The 16,637-nt window shown below is 41.0% G+C and overlaps 1 protein-coding gene across 1 annotated transcript in view; it reads right to left on the reverse strand.

Annotated features, from left to right (window-relative positions):
- Positions 1-1,457: 1,457 nt before the first annotated feature.
- Positions 1,458-16,637, reverse strand: part of LHCGR (luteinizing hormone/choriogonadotropin receptor) — a 53,852-nt gene continuing 38,672 nt past the window's right edge. The window contains exons 8-11 of the mRNA XM_012755381.3: positions 15,008-15,082; positions 10,710-10,895; positions 7,463-7,543; positions 1,458-2,610 (exon numbers count right to left, since the gene is read on the reverse strand). Coding sequence (XP_012610835.1) covers positions 1,458-2,610; positions 7,463-7,543; positions 10,710-10,895; positions 15,008-15,082 — 1,495 coding nt within the window. The remainder of the gene's footprint in view (positions 2,611-7,462; positions 7,544-10,709; positions 10,896-15,007; positions 15,083-16,637) is intronic.

Raw genomic sequence — 16,637 nt, forward strand, 5'->3', positions numbered from 1 at the left:
GTTTAAGTGGTGATATGTGGATACTTACTATACAATTCTTTCAACTTTTCGGTACATTTGAAAACCTTTATAATATTGGGGAAAGTTTAAGGAACTCTGAATGCATATAAAACCCCTGGATGACTATGGTTTACCAGTATGGGAGTCAGTAAAACACAGTGATTAAGAGGCTGGGGTCCTGAATCAGAGCTTTGAGTTTGAACTCTATTAGTTGGATCTTTTATTATAATTTGCCAAAGTTCTCAAAACTAACAGTTTTGCTCTTAAAAATGTGAATATCTTCATCATAGTTTTATGAAAATTAAATGGGTTAAATTATATAGCATATTAAGATGTTTGGAGTATAATTAGCTTTCAATAAAAGTTACTTTAAAAAAGTCAAAGGAGTGTACAAAAGCACTGCAAAACACCACAGTTCCATTTTCCTGTAAGAGCCAATTCTAATAAGTAAAGACACGTTCTAGCAAATATTGGATATATTTTTCTATACCCTTCAAAGGATAGAAGTGATGAAAGTTAATTATTTTTAAATATTTAAATATTTTCTTTCACTTAAATAAATATAGGCTCCAGAAAAATTTTTTTTTCCTGATTTCATCGCTTCAGAGTAATTCTAATTCAGTACATTGTTTGTGCACCTTTGTCAAGATCCTGAGGTAGGAGACAGTAAAACAAAATGGATTGAGACAAAGTTCTTTCTCATGAAAAGTTTATAATCTACAATTGAATGTTTCATTGTTCTATAGAGGCAAAACATTACACTAGGCTGAAATTTGCCTTTAGATGTTTACCTAAATTCTAAATAAGTAGAATCTAGATAGGGGATAGATAAAAGCCTCTAGAATGGCACTAATAGAACATGCTGTTGTTGGTGAAATGTTTTGTACCTGTGCTGTCCAGCATGGTAATCACTAGTCACATACGGTTATTTAGAACCTGAAATACGGCTAGTGCAATAGAGAAACTACATTTTATTTAATTTTAATTTAGCCACACGTGGCTAGTGGATACCAGATTGGACAGTGCATCTCTAGAGTGTGTTTCTCAAATTATTGGAGGGACAAAGCCTAATTTAAAATTTTCAATCTGTTATCAACTAGTGTTTTTGTAGAATGCAATAAAAATCACTATAAAGATGAAGTGAAAAAACTCAGACATGCAAAATACCACCTCAGTTTTTCTTAATATTAGATTCAACAGACAAAATTACTATATGAATATTGCTATAAAAATTTCTAAACACTCTCAACTTCTGTATTTTATGTCATGTACCAATGACAAATAGTTTTTAGATTGGCAATGGTCATGGACCACACTTTGAGCTAAGGAGAGGTCTCTTGCCCAGTGTGCCTAAGAATAATTTCCTAAAACCGACACTTTATGTTAAAATTACTAGTATAGATAATTTTTTTAAACAGATTTAAGAACAATTCAATAATACATTACTGATATAATAGTTAACACTCTTTGTAGCAAGTCTTATCTAGGACAGCTGTACCTTGACAGTGTAGTGTGGACAACTTAAAGGTGGACTGGGAAGACTTATTTGATCCAATGAAGCCATTTTTGCAGTTGGAGGTATAACCTGAAAAATCCTTCCTTCTATAAAGTTCAGCTCGACGTTTACAGCAGCCAAATTTACTCAGCAACTGAAAGAAATCTCTTCGGAATGTCTTTGTGAAAATTGCATACAGAAATGGATTGGCACAAGAATTGACGGGATAAAAAAGAACCAGTAAAACTTTAGAATTGGTTACTGTGATAAGTGGCACTTTGAAGGCAGCTGAAATGGCAAAAAAAGAGATAGGTGCCATGCAGGTGAAATCGGTGAAGATGAGGATTGCCATTTTCTTAGCAATCTTTGTGTCTTTGTTGGCAGCCATCAGCTCTGGATTTTGAACTGCAAAATAAATTTTAATGTAGCAAGCACAAATGATGATGAAGGCCACTACATTGAGTATCAGGATGGTTAATATGTAGACTTGTGAGAGAGTGGTTTCCACATCCATGGGGAGGCAAATACTGACCTTCATGTAGTTGCTGACACCCACAAGGGGCAGCATAGCAATTAGAGTAGAAAAGAGCCATCCTCCAAGCATAATCGGAATGGCATGTCTCAATCTCAACTTTTGGTCCAGCTGGATAGCATAGGTGATGGTGTGCCATCTTTCTAGAGTGATGACGGTGAGGGTGTAGACAGAGAGTTCACTTGCAAATACAGTGAAAAAGCCAGCAGCACTGCACCCACTCCCTGTCTGCCAATCTATAGCATGGTTATAATACTGGCCTTTGGTTTGGGAATCAACCGAGGCAATGAGCAGCAGATACAGCCCCATGCAAAAGTCTGCAAAGGAGAGGTTGCACATGAGAAAACGGGGCACTGTAAGTTTATAACGACTGGTCAGGAGAACAAAGAGGACGGTCATGTTTCCCATAATGGCTAGGATATTAATCAGCCAAATCAGGACCCTAAGGAAATCATAGCCCATAATATCTTCACAGGGATTAAAAGCATCTGGTTCAGGAGCACATCGGGGTGTCTTGGATGAGCAGAAACCATAATCATAATCCCAGCCACTCAGTTCACTCTCAGTAAAGATGGCAGAATAACTGTAAGAAGAATATTGGCTTGATGTAAATGTAAGAGAATTTCTATGATTCTGAGTATTAAAAATATTCAAGAATTATCCTTCATGTTTTTTATAGCCTAAGAAACAAAGGAAACAAAGGCACAGTAGACTCAGCCTTACATTTACTTGTTAAATTATCAGAGAACTCTGATTTGATATAGGAGTTCCTTAAGGGAATGAAAAGCCATTTGCCCTTACATATATATATAAAACATATAGATGCAAAGATTTGATGAAGCTGTTTACAGAGGGTGATTTTCTTTAGAAACAAATTTAGAGACACAATATATGCTTGCTAAATCTGAAAGAATCGTTGCTTGGCATTTTCTTAGCTATTTATCTCATTTAATTGCTAGCAAGACTGCTACCAAGCTGTTTGTAGGAGAACACAAATGGAATTGGAAGGCTCATATTGTTGAAAACCGCCAGCTCCTGGTGGACTTGTTTGCACTTAAGTCCCTGGCTAATCAGATAGCCCAATTGAGAAATAGAAACAAAGGATAGATTATTAGAAATTTAGAAACACGAAGAATATAATTGTGGACAATAGGAAGAAATAGTGAAAATAGATATTTCTTAGAGGTATAAATCAAAGACAAGGGTAGATTTAAGAGGTCCTCTGTCCCTAGTGAAGAAACAGTCTTTCCTCTGCCACTCCCAACCCCACTGTTACTTCCTGAATTCAGATTTTCATCCTTTCTTATGGGGCAATTACATTAGTTTTTTTTCCTTAATCTTTATTCCAGTTTTAGCCCTCTGCCCACTCCATCCTGTATGGTCCTCCTGGAATGGCCTTTCCTAAACACAAATGTATTGATCCTCACTTCCACAACTCAAACCTTCCCTAGGTTCTCATTGGTCATGGGACAAAATCCAGACTCCTTGTGATGACCTCCACTGCTGTCCCTGGTCTGGGTTCTGCCCACCTTTCCAGTCTTCTCTCTCAGAAGCAGTAGTGCTGTGCAATCCAGAGCAGGAGCTCTAGAGTTAGACTGCCGGGACCCAGTCCTAGCACAGCTCTTATGTGTTGTGCAAACCTGGGAGAGTTAATCAACATCTCTGTGCCTCAAGTTCTTCATTTGCCAAGTGGGGAAAATAATCATACCTTCCTTAGAGTTATGCTAAAGATTAGGTACCTTAATATGTGTAGAATGTTTAGAATAATTCTTTTTTTTTTTTTTTTTTTTTTGAGACAGAGTCTTGCTTGTTGCCCAGGCTAGAGTGAGTGCCGTGGCGTCAGCCTAGCTCACAGCAACCTCAAACTCCTGGGCTCAAGCAATCCTGCTGCCCCAGCCTCCCGAGTAGCTGGGACTACAGGCATGCACCACCATGCCTGGCTAATTTTATATATATATACATTAGTTGGCCAATTAATTTCTTTCTATTTATAGTAGAGACGGGGTCTCGCTCTTGCTCAGGCTGGTTTCGAACTCCTGACCTCGAGCAATCCGCCCGCCTCAGCCTCCCAGAGTGCTAGGATTACAGGCGTGAGCCACCGCGCCCGGCTTAGAATAATTCTTGACACAATAAATATTAGGGATTTTATAATTATCTCTTGAAAATCCCCTGTGCAATCTTCATAAAATGACTTATAGCTCTCTGAATAAGTTCTGTTTTCATTCCTCTGCCTTTGTGCTGTTTCTTCTGATTGGAATTTCATTCCTCTCATCCACAAAAACAAGCTCTTCTATGAAGCCTTTCTTGATTTTACTCCCTAAGTAGTAGTCTTCCTCCTGCCAGGGCTGCACTTAGGACTACTGCAGTTATCAAAACAGATTGGAATTAAGTGATGATGCATGTCTGTCTTCTTTAACTGTCTATTAGCTTCTCGAAGACAGGGGACTAGGTCTCATTTATGTTTGAAGTCCCAGTGGCTAGCACAGTTTTGGCTCAAGTGTTCATTCAAGAAATGTTTGTGGAGTGACTAAATCTAAACCAGGATAATCCAGGTTCTGAAAGAGATTGAGAGGATACAGGGACAATGAGCATATATAGTATGATGTATGTAGGCTCACTTAATTTTCTCTTTGCCCACTCTCTGCTAATACAATCTTGGGAGCGGGAGAAATAGGCATAATTTTTCTATTGAGGCCATTTCAAATATATTTGTAATACATATTTATGTAACACATAAGAAACTTATGGTTACTAACATGTTAAAGGAGTATTTTTCCTCTAGTCTCAAAACCTAACTTCTCATATTCTGTATTAGAAAGTGTATACCTAATTCACTGAGTGGATGAAATAATATATTTGAGGAATACGATACTTAAGGGAAGGGATACAGATTTAGAAGAAGAAAATCTGTGACCCGGGACTCCAAAAATGTGTTATAATACTGTTGAGACCAATTTGGAACTAGAAAAGGGCTGCTGCTATGTATAAAAGACTGTAGGGGAACCTCTTCTGTTTTAGTATTAAATATCTTTGTACGCAGCACATTTGTTTATCCTCACATCGATATAATTACCTATTTTTTAATCTTTAAAGAAAAGATGGTTATAAAGAACTATTAAAGAAAATGAATCATTCGTTTCTTAACATTAGGAAGGATTTTAAACACCATCTCATTAAATCTCCTCATTTTGTTGGTGAGGAAGCCAAGATTAAAGGATGTGGCTTTGTCAAGGTCCCTCAGGGGGACGGTGGACGCACAAGGTCTCCTTATCTGTAGTCCAGAGGCCTTTCATTCCTTCATTCTGTCTCAGTGCTTTTCAAAGTGTCCTTGGACCACCTCTGTCAGAATCACCAGGGTGTTAACAACACCCTGGCTTTACACCAAACCCTGAATCCAGATCTCTAGGGACAGCCCAGGAATCTGCATTTTAATCAAGTTCTCTGCAAGATTCATATAAAATAATTGCCTTTATTAAATCAGTGGAAACTTTCCTACTATTTCTGATTTCCTTTACTCCTGTCCCCTTATCAAAACTGCTTTAGCTGTTAAAAGCACTCATTTAAAACTTCTAAAAATTCTACCATGATTTCTGAATAAATTTCCATCAACATGGTTAAACATGTTGCCTCCCTTTGTCCTTTGCCCCACCCCTGCCTTTTATTTTTGCCCTACGAGGCATATGTCTAGCAGTTTTTTTCCTAAGTAACTTGTCTTCTGACCAAATACCTGCTTGCTGCTACTTAACATTTGTGTCCTGGGTTGGCTCCTGAGGGCAGCATGATGCTTATTGACAAAGCCCAGCATGGAGCTGTCTTTAGCATTGTAGGCTGTGACAGGGAGTGTGAATGGACTCACGTGGACTTAATAATATTGAGTTAGAGGAAGCAGAGCCATAGCATCACTGCTCTGGCCACAAGAAAGAAAAGAAGAAAGAAGAAAATATGGGAATTTTAGGAGACCAGTGGTGCCGGCCATAGCAGTGAAGACAAATTATCTTTTGGAGAATAGGTAAGGCTTAGTGGCTAGCTCTAGAATTTCTAAACTCCAGGAACTCAGGAATGGCTATCTGGTGGGAAGTAGGAGGTAGAATATTTATCATAAAAACGTTTTCACATGGAGAACACTTTTTTTTTACTTAGATTATTAATTTCAGTTAGTTTGGGGGGTGCTAGAGATTAGGGGACTTGTCTTCAAGCTTTGTTAGCATAGCAGACTCAAGGTTGTGTGTTCATTTGAGAAGGCTTAGGGTGGAGGCTGGTGAGAATTATCAAGGTGGGTTAAAGTCTCCCCTCCCTACAATCATCCCTTGACTGTATCCAGAAATGGTTTCCTATTGATGAGAATAAAACCATGTGGTTGTAAGAGTTATTTAGAAGGTGACTGAGAGAATACTGAGAGAATAGTAGGAAGGGTGATGAAAAATGAACACTGGAGGGTAGATGGTGTCAGACCTTAATGAAAGAAAAGGAAAAGGAGACAGAGAATAATACTTATCTACCCTTGGTGCTGTCACATTCTTTAACAATGCCTTTCACTCTCATGGTTCTGAAAGCCAAATGATATTTCTGCTGTTCCTTATAGATGAGGAAAAAAGGCTCAAAAGGGGTGTTTTGTCCACTGATAGTGTTACATGAACACTACTGCCAAGGATTCATATCCAACTTCGAGAAACCCCAAAGTCCAGGTCCTTCCGCCATGCCACTTTGCTGCTTCTATCTAACTTGGAGATTGATGAGAAGAGAAAAGAAGAGAAAATAAAGAGATTGGCAAAGTATCTTAGAGTGGCATCTGGTTTTGTAGTCTGAAGGACACATGGGGGAAATAATAAAATTACTAAATCTCAGTAAATGTGGCGTAGGGACAATGGGATTATCTTTTACATTTCAAGTTAAGTGAAATGCCAAGGAAGCCAGCATATGTAGCAGACAAATGTTAAAAATTAGTAGAATAGAAATGTAGTTCCCATCCAGTGTATGTTAGTGATATCATCAAGACTAATTTTAAGCTCAGGAGCATAGTGGTTAAGGTGGCCTAAGTCTCTTTGAAGGGAAGTGGTGGCTACGTCTAGAAGCTGCGTGTGTTTGCAATTAGTTAATCTTTGTGGAATGCCGACCATGTGACTAGTAAAAATTTCTGCAAATGAAATTATCATTTATACTGGCCTTTAGTAACATCAAAATACCTGCAATTAAAATTTTAATTTTTGAGGATAATTTAATATAGAATAAACATTTAGGTACATTTTTGAAAGGATTTTTAATCAACAAGATGCCAATTGTAAAGAAAAAAATTCCCATTTTTAAACTATTAAAAAATACTTTGCAAACATCCCACCAACCAAGACTTACATCAAAAGAAAATCATTGGCATTGACAATAGGGTGTGCGCAGAACAAAATATGACTTCCTGAGTTTCTTTGCATGCAAATACTTACAGCGTTTCATTATTTGATTTCCTTACTGTGCTTTCACATTGTTTGGAAATGTTTTCAAAAATGGAAAATGAAAAATTCTGTCTGAAAGAGAAAAGGTTAAAAAAAAAAAAGCAGTTGAGCTTTGGTCTTTAAGCCTGATCGTGTGTCTATTTATGCTTTGTTCATCCAAATGCTTTACCTGTTACCCCAGTGTCATGCTCTGCACCATTGTCCTAACTGAAACGCTTCCCGAGGAGAGAGGAGAGAGGAAAGGCTCCCGAATTGTCATTAGAGTACTTCCAGCTTAGATAAAATGCTTCTGAATACTAAGTGTTTTGTGTGTGCTCTACAGATGAAAAAACCTTAAGTTTGTCATATTGAATCATGGAGTTTTTTCAGTGCTTACTAACAGCTAATTTTATGATGTATTGAGGTTCATTCCTTACCACTCTCCTTTCCACATCAGCCTTGATTAACAGATAATCATTCGGAGTTCATGGCTTTGAATTGTAAGTGGGCATCTCTTTTGTAAGGATTTGAAGATATTGGGCTTGATATTTTGCTTGTGAAGTTTAGGCTCTTTTTCTTATGTTCAGAAACGTACATGGGGTGGGAGGCTCCCTGCTCCTCCATTCACTCTAAGAAGTTTAGCCTATGGAAAGAGGAGAAATGCCAGGAAAACAAAAGAAGACCTGTACTTACCTAGGGAAGTACTTAGGCAGGGATGAAACCTAAGGGAGGTACAAATGAATAGAGACATGGGGAAAGAGGGCAGGTTGTAAGAGCTTCAGCCTCTACTGAGGAGGAAGAGAAATGAGGCCATTCAAACTGGTCATTTCTATGTTTTCTTCTTCTCCAATACTAACGAGACAATTCCTTGTAGGAATAACTTCGTACAAAAGCAGGAAGGTGGGGAATATGTCAGAATTATTTGACTTTCTGGACTTACTCTCACAAATTAATCAACTTGTTATTTGGATCAGGATTGTAAATTCTTAAACTTGGATCAAATAGTATGTGTGTGTGTTGCTGGCTTTGTGTGTTTGACACTTAGAGATATTGTGTGTCAACACATTCACAATTAACAGGAAATGTAGGTATTCTTGGCATTTAGATAATAGAACTGGGTGTTGTCTACTCTTTTTTGAAATTTTAACCTAGATACCAAGGAGGTCTTGAGGGCCACCTGCCCAGGCAGCTGTGTGCATTATCCACACAAAGGAGTGACTTACAGTTTTCACAAATATTCCATAGGCCCAACTTTAGGTTCTCCGTCCTCACTGGTATTTAAGGCTTCAAGCTTTAGGGTTGCAGAGGGAGTCAGTTAACGCTTGTAATTCCAATCAAGACAACCTCCATGTACCTACATTCCCATCTCATCCTGATACTGGCTTATAATTGCATAGTCCTTTAATTCTTTTCTACCCAGAGTTAGTCAGTCTCTTTCATCAACTGGAATAAAAATTCCTGAACTGAAGCTTTTACATGCTAGTAATTTCAGGAGGGATGTGAAAGTGTAGGTGTCTAGAGCCAGCTTTATCATTAGCCAGAATCTATATCATTCTCCTCATTGGTCTCTTGCCAGCTTTGCCAACTTCTAACCCATCCTCTGCCCTGCTGCCAGAGTGATATTTTGTAGAAGCAAATTTGAGTAATCTTGCTTTAAATTCTTCATGGGTCCCCATCCTCTAAATAACTTGGTCTGCCACTCAGAAGCCATCACGGCCCACATCTCCCTGATTTTCTCTCCTGACTCATTTTCCTCTATGTATCCATAAGTTGTCTTGTTCCAGTTTTTCTGAGCAACTTTCATCTGCTGTCTCTTGCCTTTGTGTTTTCACGTGAGCCATTCTGTCTTCTTCGCATGCTTTTCTTTACACTTATCTAGGCAGCTGCTACCTGTTCATCAAGACTCAGCTTCAGCATAAGTCACCTTCCTCAGGAAGCCTTCCATAAGCCCTGCTGCTTTTTAGAAGCTCTTTCTTCCTCTTGCTCCCAGAGCACTCTATTCTGTTCTCAGTCTGTCATAACATTTGCTTAAATATTGGTTCTCTCATGTGTTGCCTCCACACAGCTGTCTGTGACTTATCGTTGTATCTTCAGACCTTTTCATGGTGTTTGGAATATACTAAGTGCTCAACTAATGTTCTTTGAAGCTCATTTAATGGTGTATGACTCTTTGAACACAGCAAGCATTTTGTCTTATCAGTACCTCAAAGGCTTCAGGTAGAACCTAACCTTCTATACAAGGCACAAATAATACATGCCCGTTGATTAATTACAAATAATTAATTTTGGTCGATTCCAAACAAAGCAGCATCCTAGTGTCACTCAGTATCTCATCTAATTAACTGATTAAGAATATCTCCTTAGGCTGCAATCATAACCCTTCAGGGCAATGTTTTTCTAACCGTGAGTTATGGCCCCTTAGTGGGTCATGAAAATAATAGAGTGTATCAAAATTGGCAATAACAGGCAAACATAAAATAGACAAGAAAATATCCGAGTATATCACATATATAAAACGTTAAGTGTTGTTTTATTTCAGTTACATATGTGACATGGTTACTGGGTTGGGATGTAAAGAAGGTATTTCTTACTATGCATCTCAGTCACAATGTCTGGGAAACATTGCTCTATGTAAAGAATGAAATTCTGCCACCCTGCCACCCATCCTGGATTGAAGTGAATCAGTAAGATGCCTTCTACTGGACATGAACCAGCCATGAGTTCATGCCATTTCTGTTCCCACACTGAGCTAATACTTAAGAGGCTGGAATTCTGTTCTGAAATAGAAAATGCTCTTCTACTGGGTGAGAAATAGCTTTAAAAAACCTTCTATAGTATTTTGTGTCCATTTTTTAAATTCAAGATTAAGATATTAGGTAAGTTTTACCCTCCTGGGTCTACTTCCCCCTACCTCATTAAAAATAATGCTCTCTGGTAAGGATTAGAACTAATTGATCTCTGAGATGCCAGTTTTGTATTCCATTTTGCAATTGCTAAAGTAGGCTAGGATTCAGTTTACCCAGAATTGGCTACAAAGGTCTTTAAGCTGCAGGGTAAAACAACTATTTGGCAACAATTTGCAGAAGGGAACAGGACATTTTATTTTTTTCTTGACTGTCTGAAAGTGACCCCATGGCTATGGAGCTGGCCTAGAGGGCTGGGAGTAAAGGAGCAGGGGGCTGTCTACCAGGTGACCATTTTGAAATCTGAGTTTCTGCCACAGCTTGGCAGCCTTTCCCACCTTTTATTTTTTACTTACTCTTTTGTTGGCAAGTTTCTAAAAGCACAGCAGTGGCTGGGGTAAGTCAACATGGCATCCAGGAGATTGGTAAATTTTTCTCTTGATGGCAATTTTTTTAGAGAATAAGATGACGTGGCAATTAGTGTCTGAATGGACTCCAGCCCATAGCTCGGCAGGGCCTGCAATTTGGTAGAAGAAATATCCCTGAACAATAAAGGGAAGAAAGGCTTTTTATTTATTTCATACATTTTATTCTGAGAATGAAACCTCCTCTCAACAAACAGTATCATTCTGGGTTCTGAGGAATCTTTTCTTCATCTTGCTTCCCCCCTAATTTTCCATTTCAGTTACTCTCATTAAGATACGAATTCAAAAAGCCTATTTTGTGGGTTTTTTTCCTCATGCACCTCATTATTCTTTTCAAGGTTGAGTATAAGTCCTTGTACCTGCCATACATTTATTAGACTCTCTCTCGCTCCCCTCTCCTGATTCCTTTTCCCCACTCTTTCTCTCCGTCTGCTTCTCTCTACTTAGCATAAGTGAAATAACTACTTGCTTTGTGAGACAGCAGGCACATGCAGTGACATCAGCTTTTGTGTTCGACCCCAGGGGGAAATATTCAGGGCTTCAGATGCCTCCGTCCTTGATTGATCCAGCCCTGCAGGAGAGGTTTTCAGGAAGCAGAGGCTGCTTACCCTGTTAGGGGCTGCTGTGTGGCATTAGCCATCATCTGCCCGGGAAGCAGAATGTGCTCGCTAATGGCAAACTGGATTCATCTGTTCAAAGCAAGCAAACACTCAGCCATGCAAGCAGAACTGTGTGGAAAGCTTGGGCTTTGTAAACAAGGTCCTGAACTCCTGGGTTTTACTAGACTTGAAGCAACGTCCAAGAAAATTCCAAACACATTAACTGTCAGGAGGAGGAGGAATCGGTGGGAATTTAAAAATTCTGCTCATCTTCCGAGTGGCTGCGGCTGATGCCCCACGAAGCTTTTCTGGCAGCACAGCTCCCGTCAGCAGCCTGCCCCAGTGCTTAGTGCCCGGCACATGGGAGGGGATCCGCGGGTGATGGATGGAAGAGGAACTTGACAACATGGAATCTGGTGTAGGCCCTTGGAGCAACAACTAAGGCAGCAGGACTTGCCCCAGGGACTTCAGACTTTCTTGCTTTTGTGGCCTTGTTGATTTAGATAACGGGTGTTCTCATCCTGCTTTATAGAGTTATAATCCTCTGCGTGTTAGGGATTGAGCACAGGACTCTGCAGACTTGGTGTTGTATATGTTTGTGTTTTTTGAATGGGTTTTTAAAATTTAAAATTAGGATCCATTTAAAATTAGGATCTTAGAAATGGCAAGGCCTCATCACAAAGAATGAGTCTCTGATAGTGGATTTTCAGTCTCAGTGACACAGAAGTGGGGGAAATATTTTTGGGGGTGTGGGTGGAGTGGATGTTTCTAGACACTGGTCAAATCCTAGGGATGTAATGAGAAGAACCACTTGGGAAGGAAGAGACCTAGGTCTTGTCCCACTGTTCTGAACATGACAGTATAGTTGTCTGCAGTGCTCACAGTCATTTCTAAGCAGTTGACCAGGCAGTTCTTCAAGCAAAGATGCAGTTAGGGGTCTTGGTACCACACTAAGTCACGTTCCATGTCTGAGCCAGAGGCAGCTCTCTTTGTCCAGTGGCAGAGTAGGTGGCCAGCTTTCTGCAAGAGCTCTGCCCACAGGGTGTGCTAGACTTGAGAGTATTCAGCCAACCCACAAGATTCTGAGTCTGGTATACTTTGAATATGAGTCTGGTATACTTTGAATAAAAAGACCCCTAGGAAAAGGTGGCTGGAATCAGAGAGACAGCAGAAAAGGCAATGAGCAAGAGCCATAAGGTCATGGAAGCCACAGGTAAGCAGAAGTCATTAGGCTGAGTGGAGTGAGTTAGGATTGGTAGCAGCAGAAGTTAGGAAGTAGAAAAGTTCTGGAATTTTAGTAGTGGGAGTTAGGAATTAGAGTCAGAGGTTGATAGTGGCAGGAGTTCAGAAGTCTAATCAGAATGGATAATGGCAGGAGCTAGGAAATATTGTAGTCAGGGGTTGATAGCGGTGGGAGCTAGGAACTAGACATAGGGCTCAATAGTGGCAGGGGTAGGAATTAGAGTTAAGAGTTGATAGCAGGTAGGAGTTAGGAAGTAGATAGGAGTTGATAGGGGCAGGAGCTAGGAAGTATAGTTTAGGGTTAATAATGGTTGGAAATAGAAAGAAGACAGTTATGATGAATTGATACTGGTAGGATCTAGTATATAAAGAATAACACCTGAGAAAGAGTGAGACCCTCATCTCTACTATAAATAGAAATTAATTGGCCAACTAAAAATATATAGAAAAAATTAGCCGGGCATGGTGGCGCATGCCTGTAGTCCCAGCTACTTGGGAGGCTGAGGCAGAAGGATTGCTTGAGCCCAGGAGTGTAAGGTTGCTGTGAGCTAGACTGACGCCATGGCACTCTAGCCCAGGCAACAGAGTGAGACTCTGTCTCAAAAAAAAAAAAAAAAAAGAAAGAAAATAAAAGAAAATAATAAATGGGACCGTTCATGCATGTCCTTCCCTGGCAAAAGCCCTACAGCCCCCCATCTCAGAGAAAGGCAAAGTCTGTGTAATGGCCATGGGGCCTTCTAGGACCTGGCTCTCTGCCACCTCTCTGTCCTTATGTTCTATGACTCTCTTCTTTGCTCACTTTGCCGTACTGGCCTCCTTGCTGTTTTTCAGATACACAAGGCAAAATCTGACCTCAGGGCCTTTGCTTTTGCTGTTCCTTCTCTTGGAATGCTTGTCCTGCAGATATCCACATGACGTGCTCCCTTCTTTCAGGTGTTTGCTCAGATGGCACTTTTTCAGGATTGTCTTCCCTGGCTGTCCTCTTTAAAACGGTAACTCCCCCTCTCTAGAACTCCTCCCCAAGCCACTGATACCATTTGGCCCACTCCATATTTTATTTACTTATTCAATCCTTGTCTGTCTTCCCTGTTCTATGAAGGCAGAGGTATTTGTCTTGTCTAGCTCTCTGCTGTTTCCCTGATGCCTAATCCAGTGACTGCCACATAGTCCGGGCTCATAAAAGAGTTACTGAATAAATGAATGAATAAACAAACAAATGAACTGGGTTACCCTGCTCGCTATCTTTTTAGCACTTTTTTCATTTTAAAATGACATGTCTGTTCATTACTTTGCCTGTTTAATGTCTCCCCTATGTGACTATAATCTCCAGAAGGGCGAGGACAAGGGCTAGTTTGCTCACCACTGTCTCTTTGGCATGGTGCCGTATAAATACGACAGGTTCCATCAGTCTTGAATGAATGAGTAGCACCGTGCTGGAGCAGGAGGTAATAGACTGTCCCCTTGGGGAAGGCATAGATAGCATGGTCACCCGGGTTAGAGTTGCAGAGCCCCTGGAACCCTGGTGCCCTTCTCCCTGAAGCCTGATTGCTGCTGTACGCCTTCTCTGTAGGATGTTTGAGTCTTCTCAAGGCTTTGTCAGGAGACAACTCATTCAATATCCTGTTCCTCCTAATTTTTCCATATGTCCTTACAATAAAACCCCATTAACTGAGGGAGCCTGGCTCCAACCCTTGCACCCTCAGAGAGTCTAACACATAGCAGCTCAGCCCTGTCCAGCCAAGTGCCGGAGCACGTCAGATCTCTGGCCTTGTATTCTCATGAGTGGATTCCACATGGGTGGCCAGCACATGAGGCCACCCTCCATATTTGCTATTGTGGGTTAAATTGTGTCCCCTCCGAAATTCACATCTTGAAGTCTAAACCCCAGTACCTCAGAATGTGACCTTATTTGGAGATGGCGTCTTTACAGAGGTAATCAAATGAAATTGAGGTCATTTGGGTGGGCCCTAATCCAACAGGACTGGTGTCCTTATAAAAAGGGGCAATTTGGAGATAGACACACACACACTTAGAATGCCACGTGAAGACTGGAGTTGTGCTGCCACAACCAGAAAGAACTAGCAGGAGCAAAGAGAGAGCCCTGAAACAGATCCTTCCCTCACAGCCCTCAGAAGGACTCAACCCTGCTGACACCTTGAATTTGTACTTCTAGCCTCTAGGACTGTGAGATAAAACTTCTGTTGTTTAAGCCAGTCCATTCACTGCCATACTTTTTTATGGCAGCCCCGATATGTTTGGTGTTTCCAACAGCAGCCTCTTCACATACAGAGGCTAATGCCCCACAGCAGCCTGGGACGATGTGGCTGGCACCCTAAGCAGCCTGCTGGGGTGCACTGGGTGGGAGGGGAGGCAGCCCGCTCTACTCACAAGATGCTAGGCCCTGTGGCCCCCTGGAAGGCTCCATTGTGCATCTTCTCCAGGTGTACATTTTCCTTGAGCTCCCTGTGGGGAAGGACATTTTCCTCAGTGGAGTTCGCACCTCACGTATAAACATTCACAGCTGTGTATTCACGTTGGGATCAACCTGTGTGTGTGGTGTGTAGGGTTAGGGGAGAAAAGGGGGCAACTGTAGGAAGGTGGAAAAAAGACATTCTGGATGAAATTGTGAGATTGCTGTATGTGTGTTTGGCCCCACCTATTTTTTTTTGCAATTTCCCCGACTTGGTGGAACCCTTTGTCCTACAACTTAGAGTACTCACCCTCTCCTGTCCTAGAGGTATGACAGTTTGCTACCAGACAGCTGGGTAAGGATGAAAACACTACTCCAGGTGGCCGAGGCTGAGTGGCTACAGTGTGGCCTGCTGTGTACTGGACTCCCAGCCACTGTGACGTTGGCGGGCTCAGAGTCTGCTAATAGTAAAATATTGCAGTTTGCAAATGCTTAAAGAGAAAAAGTAAAATCTTTCCAAGTTATCCCTTTTGTAATGTAATTTTCACTTTTTTCTTTCAGATCCGCATTTCTCAGTGGGTGGGAAAGGAGAGGAATTCAGTCTGTGTAGAATGCCCTGGGTGCCCCTGGGGGCTGGGCAGCATACATGATTATTGCCTGGTGTGTGTGTTGTGGAATGAAAGTGTTGGGAGTCACTACCCTCAAGGCAGTGGAAGAAGCCAAAAGCTATTATGGCAGTAGCTCCTTGAGGACTCTGTTGCCTTTAGCTCAAAGCAGCTCAGGCTAAACTTCCTGGGTAGCAGCTCAGCCTGGCCCTGCTGAGCAGCATCCTGTCTGGGCCCTGCCACTGCTCTCCAAGCACACGCCCTTCTCTGGGCAGATAAGAGAGCTAGAAGAGCAGTCCCTGGGTTCAAGCCTTCCAGCCTTCTTTTGAGTACTTTCTTCCTATAAGAGAAGGGTGATGACTCACAGAACTTTCTGGAAAACCCCAGATTGTGGACGCAGTGTGCATCCATTGTTGGTGTGATGATTTCAGGCATGGGAACATGATTCTGTTCCACTGTTACAGTCAGTGTTACACAGCAAAATAAACATGCCAACACCAACTCCCCACACCTCTGCAGGATAACTAGGTAATTACCTGCCCTCTTGTCTCAGCTTTGCGTATTCTTCATTGCTTTTCTGCTTATCTCCACATCATGCCTGACATTTAAAAACTGCAAAAGCCCCTGCATCTCACTCTCTGGGTGGCTGCTTTCCATGTTTCTACTAAGCGTTCTCCTTGGAAACACGCAGCCCTTTCATCAGATTGTACCTGTCAATCTCACCTTTTCCCATTTCTGGGTGTATTCCCATTTTCAAAGAGATGAGGTTGTCAGAGTCAATTGCTGTTTAAAATCTAAATCAAAAGAAAATTTCTTTCCTAAACCTTAATGGCTCTTCTTCCTGATTCGGTTTGTTTTAATTATGTTCAGTCATGGATATAAATCATTCAAACTGGGCTCCATGAACAAATATTCCTCATGTCAGGTAGGTCAGATTAATTGTTCAAATTTCATGACAGCATTTCACATTTTATTAAAACTCACTGCTTTCTGTATTCTGATA

Source organism: Microcebus murinus, chromosome 3 (genome assembly GCF_040939455.1).
Source record: "Microcebus murinus isolate Inina chromosome 3, M.murinus_Inina_mat1.0, whole genome shotgun sequence".
Lineage (NCBI taxonomy): Eukaryota > Metazoa > Chordata > Mammalia > Primates > Cheirogaleidae > Microcebus > Microcebus murinus.